The sequence below is a fragment of the Branchiostoma belcheri genome, unplaced genomic scaffold (assembly GCF_001625305.1).
Source record: "Branchiostoma belcheri isolate BF01 breed outbred unplaced genomic scaffold, Haploidv18h27 scaffold23, whole genome shotgun sequence".
Classification (NCBI taxonomy): domain Eukaryota; kingdom Metazoa; phylum Chordata; class Leptocardii; order Amphioxiformes; family Branchiostomatidae; genus Branchiostoma; species Branchiostoma belcheri.
The window spans coordinates 2,190,546-2,212,616 of record NW_017803824.1 but is presented as its reverse complement, the minus strand read 5'-3'; the positions used below and the strand labels follow the sequence as shown (position 1 = coordinate 2,212,616).

The 22,071-nt window shown below is 39.3% G+C and overlaps 1 protein-coding gene across 16 annotated transcripts in view; it reads left to right on the top strand.

The window, feature by feature from the left end:
- The window catches only part of LOC109470599 (rho GTPase-activating protein 26-like), a 54,219-nt gene that overhangs the window by 25,390 nt on the left and 6,758 nt on the right, over positions 1–22,071 (top strand). For 9 of the 16 annotated variants that reach the window (XM_019769579.1, XM_019769593.1, XM_019769590.1 and 6 more), the window contains exons 9-22: positions 6,633–6,695; positions 8,427–8,493; positions 8,806–8,903; positions 9,853–9,893; positions 10,233–10,289; positions 12,141–12,219; positions 13,577–13,636; positions 14,338–14,377; positions 15,748–15,855; positions 17,511–17,573; positions 18,013–18,087; positions 18,404–18,485; positions 20,536–20,594; positions 21,841–21,946. In XM_019769579.1, coding sequence (XP_019625138.1) covers positions 6,633–6,695; positions 8,427–8,493; positions 8,806–8,903; positions 9,853–9,893; positions 10,233–10,289; positions 12,141–12,219; positions 13,577–13,636; positions 14,338–14,377; positions 15,748–15,855; positions 17,511–17,573; positions 18,013–18,087; positions 18,404–18,485; positions 20,536–20,594; positions 21,841–21,946 — 998 coding nt within the window. The remainder of the gene's footprint in view (positions 1–6,632; positions 6,696–8,426; positions 8,494–8,805; positions 8,904–9,852; positions 9,894–10,232; positions 10,290–12,140; positions 12,220–13,576; positions 13,637–14,337; positions 14,378–15,747; positions 15,856–17,510; positions 17,574–18,012; positions 18,088–18,403; positions 18,486–20,535; positions 20,595–21,840; positions 21,947–22,071) is intronic. The other 7 variants (XM_019769581.1, XM_019769585.1, XM_019769580.1 and 4 more) reach the window with 7 other exon arrangements.

The window sequence follows — 22,071 nt, the reverse complement described above, 5'->3', positions numbered from 1 at the left end:
CGTATATACGATATATATATATATATATAATCCTGTTTTTAAATTTTTAATGACCAGTCCAGTCTTTGACAGGAGTGATGTAGTGTAGGAGGAATACCGATAAAGGTAAGTGAAGTAAACGTGATGCCATTAAAAGGTGACTTCTGATACAGAGATACATGTATGCTAGTTCCTTGTCTGGTAGGTATGCTTAAGTCTTTGTCAGCTTTAATTTTTCTGGGTCAACTAAGGACAAGATAGAGATAAAACCTGGCATAATCAGGCTAGACTATTTCCGGTTCATCAGACTTTCGTCTTTGTGGATATGATACTAATAGTAGTGGTAGATAACCATGTTTTCCATTGAAGTACAAGAAATCTTCACGTTTCCCTGCATTAGAATTCAAAGCATAACTGATTTGGTGGCATTCTTGCTTTTGTTTTAATCCCCGACCCCCCCTGATACACACCAGAGAATGGTCTGTCCTGTGTCAGCAGTGATAAACTCAGATATCCTATCTCTCAGTGTTTCCACCTCGTACTGTGATCAAGGTACACTGAAGTGTTTTTAAAAAGGCAGAGCCAAACATTCAATTTGCAGGATAAAACACTGCAACCGGCGTTGATAAAAGATATCTTTTTTAATGCCCTGTCAAAATGTTTTGCCTTCGCCATTGTTTGTGTATGGATAATAGCACAGGGTAATGTAAACGGTTTGTCAGTGCTGAATATCAGTGATTCTGAAGTGGCACCATGCGGCAGGCAGATCGGCAGAGCTTTTTTTAGCAAAACACATTTTACCAAGCAGCCTTATGTGTATCCGTATATATGTTGGGTAGGATATAGTTTGTAAATTTTGGCCTAAGCTTCCAAATTTATACATTAAACACTTACAAAATCTTCTTATAGTATAAGAGGTGTCTGTGTATCTTTTTGAAAAATAACTACATGTGTAAGACTTAGTCATTTTACAACATGTATATGTTCTACTGTATACAATGAGGGATACACAATACATTGTCAAGGTTTGTCCATTTGTTATGATTTAACCCAAATATCCCAAGGGGGCACACCCCAGTTTATTTTGGGTCTCAATTCGATTCTGCATACCCTCAACTCTAGCGACCGTCTCTTTCAGGAAATACCTCTTAAGCCAAAACGCTTTGTTTGCAAATGAAGGATATCACTCTAGCTATGAGAAAAAAAGAATTTCAATTTCTTTCACCTCTCACATTTTAGTAAATTTCAGGGGGAAATAGAATTTTTCGATGAAAAATAATGCCAAAAATTGGCCATTTTCACGTGGAATTAAACCCATCACCCAGATTTTAGCCACCGATATGACTTATATGGTCGGAAAGAGAAAACCCTTATGTATTATTAAGAAAAGTATAAAGAAAATCCTAACACTGAGATTATCACAATAGCCCGTCGCGCGAGGCATAGCTACAGCACCCCCAGAACGCATACAAGGCAAAACTAGGTCAAACCGAAGCACCGCGCTCAGGGCGGAAGGACACCCGGAAGTAAGCCTCGGGCCCGAAATCAATTTTCACCCAAAACACGCCACTTCTTACACTTTCCAGCCATGTTAGTAGTTAATCCCATTTTGCAGCAGATTATGAGAAATGTAAACTCAAACATGAACCATCGGAACCCCTTCGTCACTTTTTTTCCGGGCACTACAGTGGACCCCTGTCGCGGAAGAATTGGTGTGTGCACCGCCAAGAGCCTTTTTCTAAACTTGTTGTCCTGGAGTGAGGGTGAACAGTGACAACATAAACCAACTGTTATTGAGACCCCAGTGTGACGGCACACGCCTGTCATTAATTATTATGATGAAAGATACACAATACATTGTCAAGGTTTGTCTATTTGTTCTGATTTGACCAAGAGCCTTTTTCCAAACTTGTTGTCCTGGACTGGAGTGATTTAAACAGGGAGGTTGAACAGTGACAACACAATAAACCAACTGTTTTTTAAGCAGTGAGGGTGAACAGTGACAACATAAACCAACTGTTATTCCGTGCCCAGCGTGTGTAACGGGCACACGCCCGTCATATCAGCTGATGGATGGGATAGCTGACTCTCAAATGACCCCAGCCAAAAGGTCACGCATTCTCTTAATCTGTCCACTTAAATAACACTGTCATGATGATTCTAGTTGTGTTCTTTGCAACTTCATTATCATGCATCACCTTCCTAACAACAATCTTTATTTAAAGGTGCCCTAAGCGATATCAGGGCATTAAAATAGGAAATATGTGGAACAAGACAATCTGTATGGTATTGACACATACCACCAAGTATCAGCACATTTGCATCATTATTGCATACGTTTGGCGTTTGAAACAGCACAGAAACTAGCCCAGAGACAAGTTGCTCGATTTATCGGGGCCTCCATTTAATCGGCCCCAAAATCCACCAAGTAACCGTTTCCCGTCGGCAATTTTCGGGAACTCCCGCGAAAAATGGAACGCGCTGCCTTGGTTCCATGGATCGAACGCAGGAGTTCGAAACCGATTGACTTCAAATTTGACGATTTTTGAATGGTCAGAACCTTGTATTAAATTCTTCTTTTTGTATATACTTGAATGTTATCATATCACTTATTATATTGCATGTGGTAGCCACATTCATACAGTTTCTCATACCAAGAAACGGATTTTATGACATTACGCGAAATGTATCAAAATGTAGCGGAAACTCAGGATGGTGTGTGCCATTGGCTTACAACTGGGCTAAAATTTGACTACCGCGATGTGCGCATCGTCATAGTTTTTTGGGGGGCAAACCCGTTTGTCCTAAAATTTACCGGGGGTCTTTGGTACCAATGTAAAGGCGAAGAAGTGGGCTATCACACTGTGGTATTAGCTAATGGGATCCAGTCGAACAGCAAAAAAGACAAGCACAATAAACTGACCAAAAATTGACTAATGTTTGGAAGGCCGTAGCGCTCGCTGTAATTTTGCAATGCACGAAATATCTACATGGTTGTACACGGCAAATCCTGCAGATATGTAAAAGTATAAACATTATGTAGGTCTGAGGTATTTTTGTTACAATATAGGCAGTGATTTACACCCTTGCAACGGGGTCAAATCGTGACCCGGCAAATGCCGTATCTTAGAGAATAACGCGTTGCGGTTCGACTGATTCAGCACGTTCTATTGACCCCTGGAAAGGTCGCGGTAAACCACGTGACTCGTCCTCGGCTCTGCTCGGAAGACGTCGGAAGTGTTCGCGAGCGCTCGGAAATTTCAAAAATGGCCGACACCACTGCCGGCGGCGGGAGGCACGTAGTTTTTCACGGCGTTCGTACGGCAAAGCGGCATCGAATTTTTGCTCCATGACTATCGGTATGGGATAGGATAGGGTTGATTCAACATACTACGTGAAAATGTGACAAAAAGACAGACTTTTGAAATTGAATGCTCCCAGCCTACTATCGGCCAGATATCGCTTAGGGCACCTTTAATATTTCCCCTTCTACATTTTGTGTAAAAAAAAAGGAAAAGACATAACTGAAATTAACTGTACTCCCGAGATTCCATGACTAAAGTTGCCATCAGTAATGTGTTCTTTGTGACTTCTTTCCATATATCACCTCCCTAACAACAATCCTTATTTCGTATTTCCCCTTCTACATTTTGTTGTGATAGATTATAAGCAAACTGAAGGAAAACGACATGACTGAATAAGTGTATTTCTGAGATTTGTATACAGGATTTATTTATTTGATGTTTTATGAGAGGATAAAATCATAAAGCGCATGAGGTGTATCCATGACTAAAGTTGCGATCAGGCTGGATAGGATTTTTCTCCCCTCCCTGTCATCTTATTTGTTCTGGACAATTTTACAAGCAGGCCAGTTTGAGGCCTAACTGTCCCCTGGGAGCAGTTTGGAACGTGCCATTACAAAACAGGGTTAACACTTGCAGGTTGGAGATAGTCATGTACGGTCCAGCCACATGCATCATTTATAGTATAAATTATACTTCACCATTTCTTTTGGACAGAGATAAATCTGTATGAAATATTCAATAAAATCTCTTGATAATTATACCTTTTCTTAGTTAGGCCACACGAAGTAAATTTTATGGATGACGTCCGCGCGCGCATTGATTTTGGCCTGTTCCTAGAAAAAAAACCCAAGAAATTTCGCTTCCTGTAACTATGACCAAAGAGTCACGACAGTGCTGCAAATCGTCAGATTGACGTGAAACCTGTAACGCGAAAACGGGTAAAGAGCAAAATGTGATGAAAGAAACAGGACAGGACGACAACTGCTGTTACACCTGATTTATTGCTGTTTTGATGATGAATAAAAGACTTCTTGCTTGTTACACTGTGTTACCTCATTCAATTTGTGTCCTAACATTTGTCGTCTCTTATTAGTATCTTAGTATATTTCTAATCTAGGCATCTTGTTTTTTAGGGCCCTTCTTGTTTTTTTTTCGCCCTCTCGCATTAGATTTAGGGTCTCCAAAGGACGTCATCAATAAAATTTACTTGGTGTGGCCTTAGGAGGAAAATGTGTCAGTCAGCATACAATCATTGTATCATTGTTAGCCACCAGAAATGACTACAGCTAATTTTTTTGGCAAAATGTAGTATTTTTTAAAAGAAAAAATTGGTAGGTTGTTAAAATGTAGCTACTCTAGTACAACATGTAACTCTGAAAAGAAATGCAGGAACCATTCTATTCATTTTCATATTCAAGCTGTAATACACCACATTAGATACATGTAAAACAGTGGTACTAGTACGCATCAATGTTTATACATGTACCAAGTGCATTTGATAGCGTTATACATGTATGCTTAGTGGTTTTTCATTAATATTTTTCATTTTGTGCAAAGAGGAAACAAAAGAAATATGAGTAACATCAACAGAGGAATCCATGTTGTAAAATATACATCAGCGATTGTCCAGCCATTTTCCCCCATGGTTCCCCTGACAGTTTGCCCCCTGAGACCGCTGGCATGATAGGAGCAAGTCCTACATTACTGCTGGTGTCCTGTACCACCTGATACCTCTGTAGGATGAACCACTGTTCTCTGTTTATCTCTGTTATCTGCCAAACGTGTCACTGGCCAATGACATAAATATCACTGGATTTGGGAATGCATTTAGTTCTGCAGAATCAATTGGGTCATGGTCTAATTTCCATATCAGGCTTCCAGGTTCAGCCTTTGGGGAAATGCATTTTCCTGACATCATTGTACAATTATTTCTGAAAATTTCATAAAACGAAGGAAAAGGGATGTAATTTATCAAAATGATCCCGACCCTTTGTTGACTGACTGTGGAGGATCAGTGTCAGTTGCGACGTTTTTGTCCATGATAGTTTGGTTCCAGGTTCAGCCTTTGGGGAAATGCATTTTCCTGACATCATTGCACAATTATTTCTGAAAATTTCATAAAACAAGGTAAAAGGGATGTAATCTATCAAAATGATCTTGATTCTTTGTTGAGTGACTGTGGAGGATCAGTGTCAGTTGTGATGTTTTTGTCCATGATAGTTTGGTTCCAGGTTCAGCCTTTGGGGAAATGCATTTTCCTGACATCATTGCACAATTATTTCTGAAATTTTCATAAAACGAGGTAAAGGGATGTAATCTATGAAAATGATCTTGATCCTTTTGTTGAGTGACTGTGGAGGATCAGTGTCAATTGTGACGTTTTTGTCCATGATAGTTTGGTTCCAGGTTCAGCCTTTGGGGAAATGCATTTTCCTGACATCATTGCACAATTATTTCTGAAATTTTCATAGAAATAGCATGGAATTTAATGGAAACAGGTAAAAGGGATGTAATCTATCAAAATTATCCCGATTCTTTGTTGACTGACTGTGGAGGATCAGTGTCAGTTGTGCCGTTTTTTGTCCCTGATAGTTTGGTTACCCTTCACGGTGATTGTTGGTAGGCTAGACGTGGTGTCTCCCGAGGCCGTAACCGTGCCAGGCTAATGACATTATCCTCCAGGCTTATTGACTTACCTCTGACTCATCCTCCTGCCATTCACAAAACAGCTCATTCTGCACATTCAGTCATAGATATATGATTGTACCTTACCTGTATGCTTCAACTGTCAAGGTAGTCATCTGCAAAATGCTGTGGAAAAAATGGGTTAGTATACATGTTGAATCTATGTGTTGTATCATTGTGTAATCAGTGAGTTGGCTGTATTTTTTTCAGCCAGGACAAGAGTTTTTTGTTCAAAGGATGGGACTATCAGGTCATGTGTCTGTAATGTCAACATGATATTACAACATATGTCTTTCATTTCCAGTCTTTCATGTACTGTATTTTAATCATGATAAAAATTTCTCATTTGACTGTGGTAGCCCTGAAAATTCCATGTAGGAAAATTGATACATGTTATGTAAATAAAATTTTTGTATTTCAGGAAAGAATGTCAACTGTGAAGAAGCATCCATTCCCTGCACATAAAGTTTCATGAAATAATATACAATGATCCTTTTCAGGGCTCGAAATACAACCTGCATATGCAGGTTAGTGCAGGTAAAATTGGAGCTGTCAGGTATTTCTGATGATGTCTACATTCAAGCCCAGAGCTTGTTTGTATTCCAGGAAAGAATGTCAACTGTGAAACTAAGTTGTTAATCGTGGTTAATTTTGCCCCTGCAGACAAGAGAGCGGTTTGAGAGCACCAGGACAGAGGCAGAACACCTGATGAGGAAGATGCAGGAGGTAAGATAACTCGTTAACGACCAGCGTTTATGGAGTCTGGTTTGTCTCTGTTTTCACACATTTTCCTTTTGTCCTTATCTTATCTTCATCACCAGTGTTGGGTAAGTGCTTCTCACTCCTGTGGTGTTGATCGGTAATGGCTTAATGCCAATATTATCATGTTAGCAGTTTTTCCTTGATGTGATAAAGGCCATGCTGTTTTATGGACCACAGTCACTGTAGGGTGGATCGACATGTTGCTTTGTAGCAACAACGTAGGGAAAGGACAGGCTTCGAACATGCATTTTATACAAAATTTTACAGTAGTCATCTTCAAACATTCTGTGTTATTTATGATACAACATTTATGATGTTGACTGAATTCACCCCCACATGCAGTTCCTGTGATCCTATGATTCATACAGACTATGGGCAAACATAGATCAACAGATTTTACTTTGGGCAAACATAGATCAACAGATTTTCAATAGAAGTGTAAATGCAAATCTGGACACGTACAACACGTATGTATATTCTAGTCCATTGGGGAATTGAGAATTGACCTGTCCACTACTCATAAATCATGCGGAAATTTCAATTCACAACGAGTGATCCTCAAATCCACTACTGATGAGTATCTTTTTCTACATAAGTACTTTTATTGATGGATGGCTGATAGATTTTTGGTGGTTACAAAAGGTTAGAAGTACACTTGGAAAATAGCTGTCACCTGTGACGAGTGCCATGTTCTTTGCAAATGTGTGTCTACCTGTGGGTGTTAGAATACATGTAGATCACAGGATTTACAACAACAAAGGCCGGTTTGTGCCAGGAGACCAGCCATGCAGTGTGCACAGGAAGAGGAAATTAAATTATTCAGTAACCCCCAGATTCTGTATCAGTCAGCGTGACATGTAGTTGTGCCATTGGTCCCCGTGCCTGCTCAGGGCTCAAAATTCATTTTTCGGAATAGGTGCACCGGTACACCCAACCTAAAAAATTGGGTGCACAAAGAATTTTTGGGTGCACCATATGAAATAAAATAAGTATTATGTCAGCAAAAACTAAAATGTTTCATTTCTAAAGAAAAGTAGTACAAGAATCTTGAATGATTTTATTATTTTTCTGACACCTAGATGTTACAAGTATGCTGTATTTTACTATACATCTTGACATACATAAATCTAGAAAAATATTTGGGTGCACAAGATTGGGTGCTCAGTTCCAAATTTGGGTGCACTAAGGTGCACATGCGCCCAGTATTTCGAGCCCTGTAACTCATTTACATATCACGTTTTGTCCTGAAGGTCACTTCAGGTGGGACTGTCTGTTGGAACAGCTGCTATGAATATTTAAACAGAAAAGTGAAAGTGCACATTACATGTATTGTTCTGAAAATATTTTCATCTGGTTGGTAAAACACAGCATATTGGGTTTTCTTTTCAGAGGAATAGACTCTCGCTTGCTTACATGTATGTTTCGATCTCTGTCAGACATCTTCCTCAGAGCTTCTGACTGGAGCACGACTTCTTAGTGCTATATGTAGCCAATGTAGGTGGTGCTTTTGCTGCAAGAACACATTATTGACCTACTATACATGCCATATATGATGGAGGTAAACCACACAAAATTTATGAGGAAAAGTCTATTGAGTATCCTATTAAGATTTAAGGGATACGGAATAAGCTGTCTTGCAGTACAGTGACGAAGAGATCTGCCAATAAATGTCTGTTATTCATTTATTTATTGCAGAAGCCGATTGAGCAGGGTCCCAATAAGACATACACCAAGCAGGGCTACCTGTTCGTACAGGAGAAAAGTAAGTCAGACCCAACCATATTTCTTGTCTGCCTTTTGTTAGTTTAAGGCTTAAACAGGGGTCTCCTCAGAAATTTTTAGGAGAGAGGTGCTCCCTAATCGATTGATGCCGTGAAAAAGAAATCAGCGAATTTTCATGAAAATAATAAGAGAAAACCCTAAATTTGAACATATTGTGAGAGGTGCTAGGATTTTGGGGAGAGGGGGAGCACTCTTGCTTCATTGCTCTGGGAGAGCCCTTGTTTTTTATGTGTGATTGTCACCTGTTACGTGGTAGCTGAATGTATTTCTTGCTGTGTTTGTTTATATCCAGGACCCATAGGCTATGCCTGGGTGAAGCATTACTGTATGTACCAGAAGGAGAACAAAATCTTCACCATGATCCCCTACACACAGACCCAAGGAAAACTGGTAAGTCTTCTTACTCTGATGTTTGGTACAATGTCTCTACATTCAGCATAAATATTTATAGACATCTTACATAAGATAGCCGCTGCATTGTTGAAAATGACAGCTGTAATTATGATATCTTCTTCAAGTCTAAGGTTGTTATAAAATTCCTTAAGGAATTTTTGTCTTATGATTGCACAAAACGTGTTTGAGAACAGGAGAGAAATTCTTAAGTTATTTTTGGTCTTCTAAACTTCCTAAGGTTGGCTAGTTTTAGTCATTACAAGCCTTATTATGTAATATTTTTTTTGTTTTCTTGGGTGATAGATACAGTTAAGATGGATGGATGTTGTACAGCTTAAATGTCTTAGTCAGGGGTGTGTGTTGTTTAAGCCGCTGTCATCACGGAAAATCCACATGACAAATCAGTGTTTAATCTGGGCAGAGGTGAAGGCTGAATGGGAGACTAATGCAGATTTAATGATCTGGTTTCGAGAGCCAACATTCCAGCTCGAGCCAGTTGCCACCGCTGGTAGCGGTCCATGTAAAAACCATTTGTAGTCTGGATCCAACCTGTTTTGTGTGGCAACTGTTTCAACAGTTTTGGAATGCAGTATGTAATCCTTGACCACACAAAAGACGACAAATCTCTACGTCACACTGTCTTGGACTTTGTCCTTTTGTCCCAAATGCCTTCCAACAGTGGCAGAGGGACTGTAGTAGATGTATTAGATTGACTGCCATTGCCACTGCCATGACCTTAACACTGACAGTTTTTAGTTGACTGTGTGAGTACAGTTTGGGGTGTGTTTATCCACAGTTTGGAACATTGTTGCTGTATGTTGATGTATTCTGGTCTAACAGGAAAGTTTTGAACATCCAATGGGTAATTATCAACTGTCTCCTTCATAGCACATGTTCTGGGCCATTCATATTTCAATCTTGTTCTTTTGTTTTTCTTTCTTTCTAGACCAGCAGCACAGAAACAATAATCCTCAAGTCATGTGTAAGGTACGTGGTTATGCTCAAGTCTACTGTCTAGTGGTAGTGTCATAATGGTTTTCTAATAATTGTTTTAATCTGGGTAATGGTTGACATTATAATAGCTTGTTGTGTTATCCTGAAAGTTCATCTGTGTTGGTAGAAGTCATTATGAAACAAGATTGAACTGCAATTGCCAACACACAAAATTGGACTCACCCAAATTTTCGACTGTGCAACTCCAGTCTTTGTCAAGGAATGAGCAATCCACTGCTTCTGTGACGTCATGCAGACAACACACGTGACTCCGTGAGCAGTAGATCATAGAAATAGAAATTAGAAATTAATGTATTTTCTCTGATTTTACAGGAGAATGTCAGACTCCATAGACAAGAGGTTCTGCTTTGACATCATGGCCAATGACAAGTAAGTTTCAGTCAACAGTAACTGTAGTTTCCTTACAACCTAGAATCCCCTTCTTTCCTGTGCCTTATGCCTTAAAATTTAACTTTTTGATATAGTAAGAATCTGTATCTGTATAGCCAGTATAACCACCCTCCGGCATAACACCAGCTTAAGAAGAGTGCAAGGTCACCAAATTTATAACAAAACATAAACTGTCATCAGTTCATTACAATTACACCTGCATAGAAGCAAAGAAGAAATAAACAAGTAAGGTGTTGCACCCTTTTGACCATATCGGTGTATCATTTATACTGAGCCTATGCTAATAGTCTGTGGAAAGAGGATACCGAGAGAGCTCAGTGGCATATCACTTCCGTCCTCCATCCGTGTAGCCACTTTGTCAGTTTAGATTGTTGTGCTGAAAGACTAGGCAACACATAACAGCCCAGGTAACCTTATCTGGTTACTCAAGACACCTGGACACCTGTCCTTCTCACCTGCGAAACTTAACGCTTAATGATCTGTACATAAAAAGATTAATGGGGAAGTCTGGCAGGTCATGTTTGTAGTACTTAGTACAATGTAGTAGTTAGTAAAATCTTCATTTTTCTCAGGTTGACGTACCGTCTGTAGCTGTTGATGTTATTGTTTAAACAACCACTCATCAGCTCACGATTTTAGCTGTTGAGCCAAAATATTTATAATCAATCACTGCCAAGAGCCTGTCAGCCGGGTGCTTTTAGTACAAGTTGCATACTTAGATCATTACAGAACCAAGTTGAAAGGGTGGAGGAAAAGGCCCGTTGTTGTTTAATGATCACCCCTATCCACTGTGGTCATTGGAGTGTGATGTCTGGGGATATGTTGTATAAAAGGTTGGTGATGCCTGGGATGTTTTGTTAGATCTGCCTGCTATTGAGGCAACTTCTATTGTAGTTAATGAAAACAAACTCAGCATGGAAGAGCGGAAAGATATGAAAGTAAATTACTGGTAAAGCCCGGCTGTAGAAAATTTCACATGGTCTTCTGACTCCATTACCTGTGGTACACGTGGGGTTCCGGACAGTCTGTCTGTTGCAGTTCTTTTCTTTTTTATGACTAGTATTTGTAGTTTATAAAGTTGCTGTGTGTACATGTATGTCCTGTTGGTCTATTGTAAGACTGGCTTTCATGTTTTAAACTGAAGAACTAGGCCAAGCTTACAACAGTACAATAACCAGGTGGGCAAAAATCTGCACTAAACAGACAGTACTGCAAGCCTGGCAGAAGGTCTGGTAGGGCCCTTGGGTATGTAAACACATACCTGTGGCTTGAATATACCTGTAAGTGTAAGTGGATTCAGGAGTTAGCTAGGTGATCAAACTGTCTTCCTGCGTAGAGTATATGGGAGTCTTCTATTATGTCATATGAACATACATGTACAGTTGGGAGGGAGGGGGTATAACAAGGGATAATTGAATCCAGTCATCCAGTCTCAATGTTTTATACATGTAGTTTTACTACTGGTCCAAGCTTAAGTTACAAATTCTGTAGTTATGAGTTAACCTGGTAGGTTCCCAGTATAAGATGTAACTACATTGTACTTATAATTAACCGGCCTACTCCCTGAAATTATAACGTGGTTAAGTCACGCTAGATAGAAGTGGTAACTTTTAAGCCAAAGTCTGAAAAATTCCTGTGATCATTTGAATGAAAACTGTGTAATATTTAAGGAAACTGTGCAATATTGTATGTCTTGATGTATTGTATAGAGTTATATGTCTAATGTCTCCCTGCATGTTCGGTCAGTTATGGCTGACGTGACCTGGGCTCAATGTTTCTTTCTTTTATTTGTGAATAAAGAATGAGTTTACTAATGTGTTTAATCTGCAGGGCCACGAGCATCACAGTGCAGGCCATGTCAGAGGATGACAGGAAGGCGTGGCTGGAGGCCATGGATGGGAAGGAACCAGTGAGTACATCTGTACAACATACATGACTCACACCTGTACTCTCAGTAATGTTTCCCCAAGAAAAACCTTGGAACAGCCAGCTTTTCTAATATCTGTTTAAGGCTTACTCATACAGGAGAAATGTCCTTCCAAACCTGCATGGACTCTGACTTTAAGTCAGTCTAATTGAAAGTCTTAATTTTATTCATCAGTAAATGTACATGTACCAATCACCATTTTGTCTTGCCTTAGACCAATATTCTGGAGCTATGAGTTATCCCAGTAGATATGTCTTGGAACAGCCAGCTTTTCTATCTATGAAGCAAATTCAAACTGAAATTTCCAATTCAAGAAATTGGACTCACCCAAATTTGCCACTCCAGTCTTTGTCAAGGTATGAGCAATCCACTGTTTCTGTACCATCTAATACCTGTTTAAGGCTTGCTCATACAGCAAGCAAAATTTACCTCCAAAACTGCAACTGCATTACATCAGTAAGTTTAATCGAAAGACTTCATTCACCAGTAAATTCACCAATACAACAATGTAACTGTATCAAACCCCTTCACCTTGTTCCCTCACTCTGATTTGATCATCTTGATATGAGTAATACTTTTATTTGATAGTTCTTGGAAATGTGGAACAGTGATAGCTCTAAGGAATTCCCATAAAATGTCCAAATGCTGAGATTGTATGGTGATCCAGGTTATGATCAGGGGAACATTATGAGTCATATAGGTACGTAGGCCACTGTGCTTCATCATGCCTCACAGTCATCCGCACCAGCTTCACACCTGCTGCATACTAGTAGTCAGGCATCGGTTTTCAGGGCTCCAAATACTTTTATCTGCATACCTTCACTGGTGCTGGTAACATTGAAAATTGCACAAGTTTCACCTGCACCACTCATAATTTTGGAGGTACAGATTACATTAAAAGCTGTTCAAAAACTATTTATGTTATTTCTTTGTATTTCATAGGTTGTAACCCTCAATACAGCTGAAAATCAATGAAAATTATGCACATATACATATGATATATAAACCCAGTACATTGCCCAGTGCAGCTTACCTGCACAGCTCCAATTTTACCTACACTAAACTGCATATGCAGGTGGTACTTTGAGCCCTAGCTTTTAGTCAATGCCACATCTTATCCCTAACGGTGCTTCACGGCTTTTGGGAATGTCGTAACTGCTGACTAGAAAAACTAACAAAACCAAGCACATTTTTTCCACCATCAACATCACATACTGCATTTTGTCATCATTTTTTTCTTAATTTTTTCATTCTTAATCTTCCAAAACCGTGGCATGGAAAGAGAATACATGTAGTGTGTGTAGACAACCTGTGAAGCGTAAAGTTAATGATGCAAAAGTCGTTACTCTTTCAGACTCAGATTGGGCCCTATCAGCCTCCACCTGAATACCGCCATAAGGTACCTTAGACACGTTTGTACCTGAGTGTGTGAACCAATCATGATTGTCAGGCGTAACGGTTGGTGATTTCACCTGAAATTGGCCTCCTGGGTTTTTGGGAACCTGAAAAAAAACTGACACTAACTGGGAGTGATGAATTATATTTTCACATGATTTTGGTTTGAATTTCCTTTGTAGTTCATTTTATTTTATTTTATTTTCATCATTTTCTTTATTTTTCTGTTGTTTTGCTTGCTGTGGTGGATCTACTTATACTCTAACAGGTGCATGTAAGGGCCATTCAGAAACTGTTTCCTATTTGTGAAGGATGTCCTTCCTACCAGGAGAAGTTATGATGTCATTAGTCTGATAAATGATCATACAGTGTAACAAACCAGTTCTAATTCTTGGACATAAAAATTACAGTAAGAATTGTTTTCTAACACAGTGCCTACATTTTGGAACAGGCTGGTGAATGTATATTCCATGTGAAGTACAAAATTAGCATTTAAATCTTCCAACTACCAAAAGGCCTCTTTCAGTCGGCTTCTACTGAGTCTCCAATTTCTATTCTTAGCAGGAAACCAGGTTCACCAAAGTGCATCCTGTCTGTTTCACTCCTGCAAGTGTTTGGAATGGTCCTTACATCTTCCCCCACTAACGCTTGATGGACTCTGCCTGTTTCTCTTTATTCAAGCACTGTCTTATTATCTCATTTCAGATCTACCAAGTGCCTGGTACTCCATCTTCAACTGAAGAAAGTAAGTTATTAAGAGTTAAGGATATAGATTAAAGGATTTTCAACATGTTAACATTGTAAGATTACTAGTTTTGTCAGTCTTAATTTTGGATGTCACAAGTTGTAGATTCTGGAGGAAAATTGCTAAAAAGTCTTCCACACAACTGTACATCCTGAAGTATGTACAGGAAAATCATATAAGAAGTGTTTGCCAGAAATTTAGCATCCTGATGCTATAATTTCCAATTACATACACTAGTGTGTAATTTGTTTTTCATTTGTGGTGTTATCTGTCTGATGTTTCTTTGTTTATGTCACAGCTTATTCATATGTGTACTGATTATTTATATGTTTTGTCTAATTCCACATATACTTAATGAGTGTAATATTATATATCATTTCTATATTGCATGCTGTAGGCGGTAATTTACCGTAAGATCAATAAAGTGCTTGTTGTAATTTTGATTTTATTTGATAATGATAGTTGTAACTTTGATGTATATAGTTTTGTTTTGCTGGTGTCTTGGGTGCTTAGTCCTTCTTTTTCACAAACACATTTTCAGTTCTGTTCACAGGCCATTGATAATACAATAGCATGTTGTTAATTTTGCACAGATCACAAAATTAAAGTTAAAAGATCACTGGTGCATGCCCACGTTTATTAACTAGGCATCACTGCATGGCTCCATCAATAACTAATAAAACCTGTTAATAACTAGCATGTTCATGACTAAACTGTTAAACCCAGGGTTGGAACCAGTGTTAACCAATCCCATGTTACAGATTCCAGTCCTAGAAGTTATTTTCGGTCGTTCTTCCGGGATAAGAACCTTGTTGGGTCACAAGGTCAGAGGTCGTTGCTATGGTGCGGGTGTGGCACCAGGCTGTAGTTATGGGTTACTTTATTCATCAAGACTACTTGCACTAACACATTGTTAATAACCCCCCTTGGTTTTTCTTTTGTGTTTATTTTTGTTAGGACGAACCCAAGCCCATGACAATCATTAGAATATAATTTTTGTATTTTTGGTAATATGGGAGAACAACAGTTACTGACAGCTCAGCCCTTAATGGCTTAAGGAGTTGCACAGAGTCAGTAGAGGACTTCTTTTTTTAATGTAAATTTTTATCAGCATGATTTTAGATTGGTGCACAGCTTTCTTTGTAATTCTGAACTTTCTCTCAGATTTCATTAATTCTCTTTGGTGATTTAATCAAAGAAAATAATGAAACTGTTCTGAGAAAGTTCAAAGCTGCAGAAACGTGTTTGAAGAGCTGTTTGACTGTTGCGCTGCCATTGCCGCCCCCACCTACCTGCTGCAATGTTATGTCCTTGCCTTGGCCGTGCGTGCGTTTGTCCACCCATATTCACAGCACCTTATCCTGTTCCAGTCTGGAATGTAATGCCATTCTTAGTCACAAAGAAGAGTAGTGTGGAGTCAATGACAGGTACGGAGACATGTCCCTCTCCGGGGTGCAGGTGGAGGTTTCTCCCACATGGTTAGTGTCTCTGTGTTCGTCCCCTGTGACTGTTCGGACTCCTGGCAGGCCAACGTCCACATAGATTAGCCGTTACACTAGCTGTAGTTTTGTTGTCATCCACAGCAATGGTAATGTTATCTGTTCAAACTACATTGTAGCTTGCAGTTGCTTGTAAGTCAGTGGCAAACAGTTCTTGTACAAGAAATGGATCGCTCCATGTCCCATAGCAATATAATCTAATTACATATACATTTAAGCTGACATGTAAGTTTTATGAGTTATGGTTATTGCCTATTTTTCAATACCCAGTAGTTTCATGAAAGATTATGATATATTCTCGCATTTGGCAATAGCGGGTAGTTGTAAAAAGCTGCCACACTCTGTCAATTTGCATGGAGTCTTTCCAGAAATGCAACCACTCTGGCATATCCTATTATTGATTTAGAGACAGGCCAGAATCACTGTGTGTGCAGATATCATTATTCACTGTTTCAATTACTTAGAATCAAAATTTGTAGCACTGGCATGAATAAGAGATATTGTAGAAAGCCATATATTTAGTACTTTTAGTCCTCCACATTTGTACACTGTACTTAAAAAATGTATACTAGTGCCAAGCGATTTTATGCATGTGTATCTTTAATGTTATGTTGTCAGACGTCAGCCACATACGTGTACTAAAATCTTGACGTTCAAAGATATTACCAAGAGACACTCCATTGTTAGGACGTCTGTACTGTTGTCAAATCTAACATCACAGTAACACTAGTGAGTTCTGTTATGTACCGTGTTCCGTGCCTGCCAGGAGCCCCAACAGTGCCCTGATACCCACTGCAGTCCGCCCCGACAAATCCTCACGTCCTTCCATCCCTGCAACCCACACGTCAAACACCATTGGCGGGATCAGGATTGCCTGTCCCTTGCAGTGGGCATCAGAACATGTTACAAATGATTTACCTGGGAACTGTGGTTTCCCTGTAACACCCCTAAGTGTGGTCCAGTCCAATGTTGTTAGATACATGTTTTAATCCTCAATGTTGTGTAGTTTGTCCCTGGAAGTGATGGGCCTGTTGCAGTCTAGCAGATCTGATGTTTGGTGTCCAGTCCATCTCAGTTTAACCTTCCAAAAGATGAGAGTTTCCTCAAGTAGAAATATGGTTGTTAGTCTACACTAACTAAGTTTTTGTGGCCCATGTTAACATGGATGAAAACTAAACATCATATCTGTAAGACAGGGCTACATGTATGACCCATTACATATTTTTTACTGTACCCATGTTTTTTCTAGAATTCCCCGTTAGTGCAAGTAGTCTTGTTGATAGTAGATGCTGACTCAAACTACAGGAGAATTAATTTTGGCCTAAAAGTAAAGAAATTTTAGCGGTGTTCCCAACATATTTGGGTAGCCAGCTTAACATTCTACACGCCTATATAATAGATGTACATGTAGTATCATTGTTCAATGTAGTTAAGGTGCATGGGGGAATTGGTTACTTCATTCTTTTGGTAATTAAGTACTTACAATTCTCTTATCTCTCCAGACATTGTAAGGTGCCATTTTCTTTCATTAATAACTCCCTCTTGTAACAGCTATTGGTACTGCAACAGACTGACATGTTCGGTATGAGAATGGTGTATATATTGTGTCACTATCTGACCTGCTCCTCCCACAGACTTGCTGAATGACATAGGATTCACCTTCATCAAGAGATGTATTCAGTCTATAGAGACAAGAGGTAGGTTCCATCAGAGATAGTGCTTATAATGCACTACTTGCCATTCTCAACTGAGGAATATTTGACTTATCAAAGACTTATCCAACAACATTGGCAATGTAGCCTGACAACAAGGACAATTTTTTTTCATACATGTACCTTTATTCATATTACTAATATTCACAACTTCACTACACTACTATCATGAACAATTGCAGAATAAGTTCTACATGTGATTACTACTATCTTGCCAATATATATCACAATTCTTATACTGGGTGCTATTGCTTATGGATAGGGACTATCATGTTGATCCAAGCACAAATGTTATGATGACTAAAACCACAACGGTAAGAGCAATAGCAAAGACATTGTAAAAACATTATGGTACAAGACATTTAAAGGTCTATCCTGGAGATGGTAGGTTCCACCATTTCACTAACTTCCCCTCCCCCTGCAGGTATTGAGGAGCAGGGCCTGTACAGGGTAGTGGGCGTCAACTCCAAGGTCAAGAAGCTAACAGAACTGTGTCTAGGTATGTAACACAGGTTTGAGATATACATTTGTATAGTGACTTATAAGCTAAATTCTATAATAATCATTTATTCTGACAAAACAGTCTCATCAGTATAAGTGTTGAGATCGTAAGAGTTTCATGATGTTAGTATACGATCCTTGAGAGTACTTCAATGTTCGAAGGCCTTTTTGTGCTTGTCCCTCTCTATGTATTAGTTAAAATGTAATGTACCTTTTCCATAATTGTCATATAGATTGTCATAAACAAGTGCTGTTTTTCAGCTTGATGACTATATTTGACTGATAGACCCATGTTTGTTTGTTGGTGTCCTCAGTAGACAGGAGAAAAGCAGACAAGGTGGACCTGGACGAGTATGAGATCAAAACCATCACCAGCGCACTCAAGAACTACTTTAGGTAGGGGGCGCTTTTTAGGACCAGAATGTCATATTTTACATGTACATGTAGATGTTCGAAGCACGTCAGCAGAACATACTGCGCCTGCACGAAACCATGATTTTTCACGGTTTTTGTTGGATTTGTGGTGAACGTTGCATCAGAATTTTGTTCTGTTGCAGAGGATATCTTTTTCGAGGATGTTAACCTTGTATACATGAATACAACTTTATATGAGACGTTCTTCTGAAGTGCTATGCACAATGCAATACGGGTTTCGCGCAGGTACAGTACGTTCTGCCGACGTGCCTGTGCTTGAGGTGGATACTGTATGTTCGTTGGTAGACATTCCAACAAAGGATACTGGCTTGCATTCTGCACTAGTGCTAGGTTTGTGTTGGTTCTTGGTGTTGCATGTACATATATGTGTTGCTAACATAGATGTAGATACATGTCTGTGCTGTGGCATGTGCGTTATTGTCAGTTTATGTGTGTGCATCATATGTCTGTGTCTGCTGAGTTGGTCACTCTCACTGCCAGTGTATGTCTACGTACGTGGCTCATCTTCATGTTCATGTTCCAAACTGTCATAGCTGTATGTGCTTCTTACTGCAATTAACCTGTATTAATAGACAGTCAAGAAAACATGCATTTTGTTACTGGTGATGTGTGGCAGTAGAGTAGGGTCGGATGCAACAAACTTCAGTGTAAAGATCTAGAATGATTAAAAAAAATGATGTTGCTATGCGATTGCATGAAGAGGAATGGCAACCGTACGTGCATTTTGGTTCAACTTGGTCCCAAAACTTTGACTGAATTGCCATTGTTCTATTGTTTGTGACTGCTATAGCCCACCATCGAGTGCATTCCATAATGTGTGAGTACTCACATGTGCTTCTGGTCGTCATCTGTTGGTAGCTAGTCCAACACAACGTTTCTGTTAGAGCTTTGATTTACATCTTTTTCTATGGTGCTGTACGTGTGTAAAATTAGAGGAGGCTAAGCCTTGGTTTTATTTGCATCACTTCCCTACACATGTAGGCATTCCATCCATTCCAGACCAAGTACATTTGTGATTTGCAAATTTGCACCCAAAAAAAAAAAAAAAAACAACCTATGAAACAATGCAACCTTTGAACTTCATGAATAGTTTTAATATCGTACAAAACTTAAGTCTTTTACACGGAAATCTCTACAAGCAGTCGGTAATGACGAAAAATTCTAAAAATATCATTATAGCACCAGGCCCCGTGTTGTACTTCCTACATTTGATATACAGGTGTCTTTAACATTGTCCTTCTTGTTCCTAATATCAAAGTAACTAAGCAAAATTTGGGAGGGTTCAGATGTACGTCTAGGTGCTGCATTAGTCCTGCATTCTGTGTAGTGTTGCAGGATGACATGATAATCACCAAGTGATATCTAGCCAGATGTCCCACAGTTGCTTTCGTAAAGATGATGTAGCTCTCTAAACGTCATAGTTCATGTTCAATCATGTAAATTAATTAATTCATCACAACAAGCTTTTGGTCTAATTTATTATTGTTTGTCTTAAGGAGTGTGTTATTATTTTCCCTACCTCTCTGTGTAGAATCCTAAGTAGAACTTTGCTTGCCTGCATGCTTGTGTCTGTCTGTCTGTCTGTGGCACTGTCCTGTTTTGTTTTGCATTTCAACTTAGTAGGAATAAGCAGACATATCAGTCAAGAACTAGATATTTGTTACTGTAGATTTATGCCTTTCATGGAAGCACATTTTGCAAGAAAGCTGTTGTGATGTTTTTGAGATTTGCTTTAAAACAGTGACAATTTGATGTACAAAAGCATTCTTTTATGACAGTACACTGCACACCCCACTTGTCTGTTTGCACCACACTGTCAGTAGTCAAACCTACAAGTTGTCCTTAAAGATAAAAATGTTTCCCAGCATTACTGTATACCAGAGTTTTCAGAACTCAGAAGTAAACAGGCTTTTAAGCTTTCTGTGTTAGATACAGAATTTTGCTTTTAGTATACCATGTACATGATGATAACTAAAGTTTCTCAAAACTAACATTAACTTGTTCCTTCCAGAGGGCTACCTGAACCACTACTGACATTCAAGCTTCACCAGGAGTTTATTAATGCAGCAAGTAAGTAATATCATACATTTGTTGTACTTCATATGCTCCTGCATAGCTTTATAAGTGTAGCTGTATGTAGCAATAGTTGCTCTTTTGGAAAGGAGGTTTATTTATTTATTTATTTATTTATTCAAGCTTTGCCACAAGTGGAAGGGAAGGGAGAAACAGGTGGAGACCACCTTTACAGGCTCCCTCCCCAAAGACATAAATGACATTGCAATCAATCATAGTTAAAACTAATTAAGCATATTGCACAACATCGTAAGTAGACAATAATAACAATATATATAATTGCACAATTTCATAATAGCTAGATCTCTGCACATGTACATCCGGCCGTGGAAGTGCCCCATGTCTACCGTGGCCTTATTGCCAGACATGTGGCACACCGACAAGCAGACGTCCACGTGCAGAGATTGTCAGTAACAAAATGATCATTAAATCTCTTGGTCAGCGATTTGACAAGACCCCGTTTGAATGTTAAAAGCTGGGACTGCCCCGAAGCGACAGCCCCCATGTCCCGGACTCTGACTTCCAGTCTGTTCCACTCAGCCACCAAGCGAGGGATGTAGGAAGTAGCGAATGTTGATGTTTTGCAGCGAACTGGCATTAGCATATGAGACCTACTACCTCTTGTTGGACGTGATGCATGTCTAAATCGTACACATTAGCCGTGGACTTAACATACAACATGATGTCAGCGATCTCTCTCCTATATGAAAGAGGTAACAGGTTGAGGTGAGCTAGTCTAGCCTTGTAGTCAAGTTCACAAGCATTGGCATTTGCACCTATAATGAACTTGGTTGCCCGCCTCTGCACGCCCTCCAACAAGGACATCAGATTGCGAGACAGAGGTGACCATATTTGACAACAATATTCAAGTAAAGATCTAGCCAATGATACATACAAGGATTTGCGTACCACAAGGCTGGACTCATAACCAACAGTGCGTCTGATGAATCCAACCATTGAATTGGCTCTAGCAACTGTTTTCACAATGTGACTGTTCCAAAGCAGATCAGTTTATGCCAAAACCCCTAAGTCATTCATATCTTTGACTGTAGATAGAACAGGTTGGAATACGCAAGACCATAGAAACTATAATCTGAACTGAAGCAGCTCATTGGATGGAAAAAAAGTGGCAGTATGTCGATATCTTGTACTCCCTGATTCAACACAAAAGATATGAACAAAAGCCTTCACAATATCATTACAAGCCTGCTGCAGGTGCTAACAAGTCGTTGTTGTTGTTTAGAACAAGAGTCCAGGACCTTAAGGATCAACGACATCCACAGGCTGGTGCACCAGCTGCCGGAGAGCAACTTTGAGATGCTGGACATGCTGATTGGTCACTTACTCAAGTGGGTATCTCACCGCAGTTCCTCCCGTCTGCTTATGAATGTAAAGTTGTTAATTAATCAGAGAGCATTTACTACAAGACTCAGTTGACATTCAGAGGAGTTCATATCAAGCTGTATTGGTAACA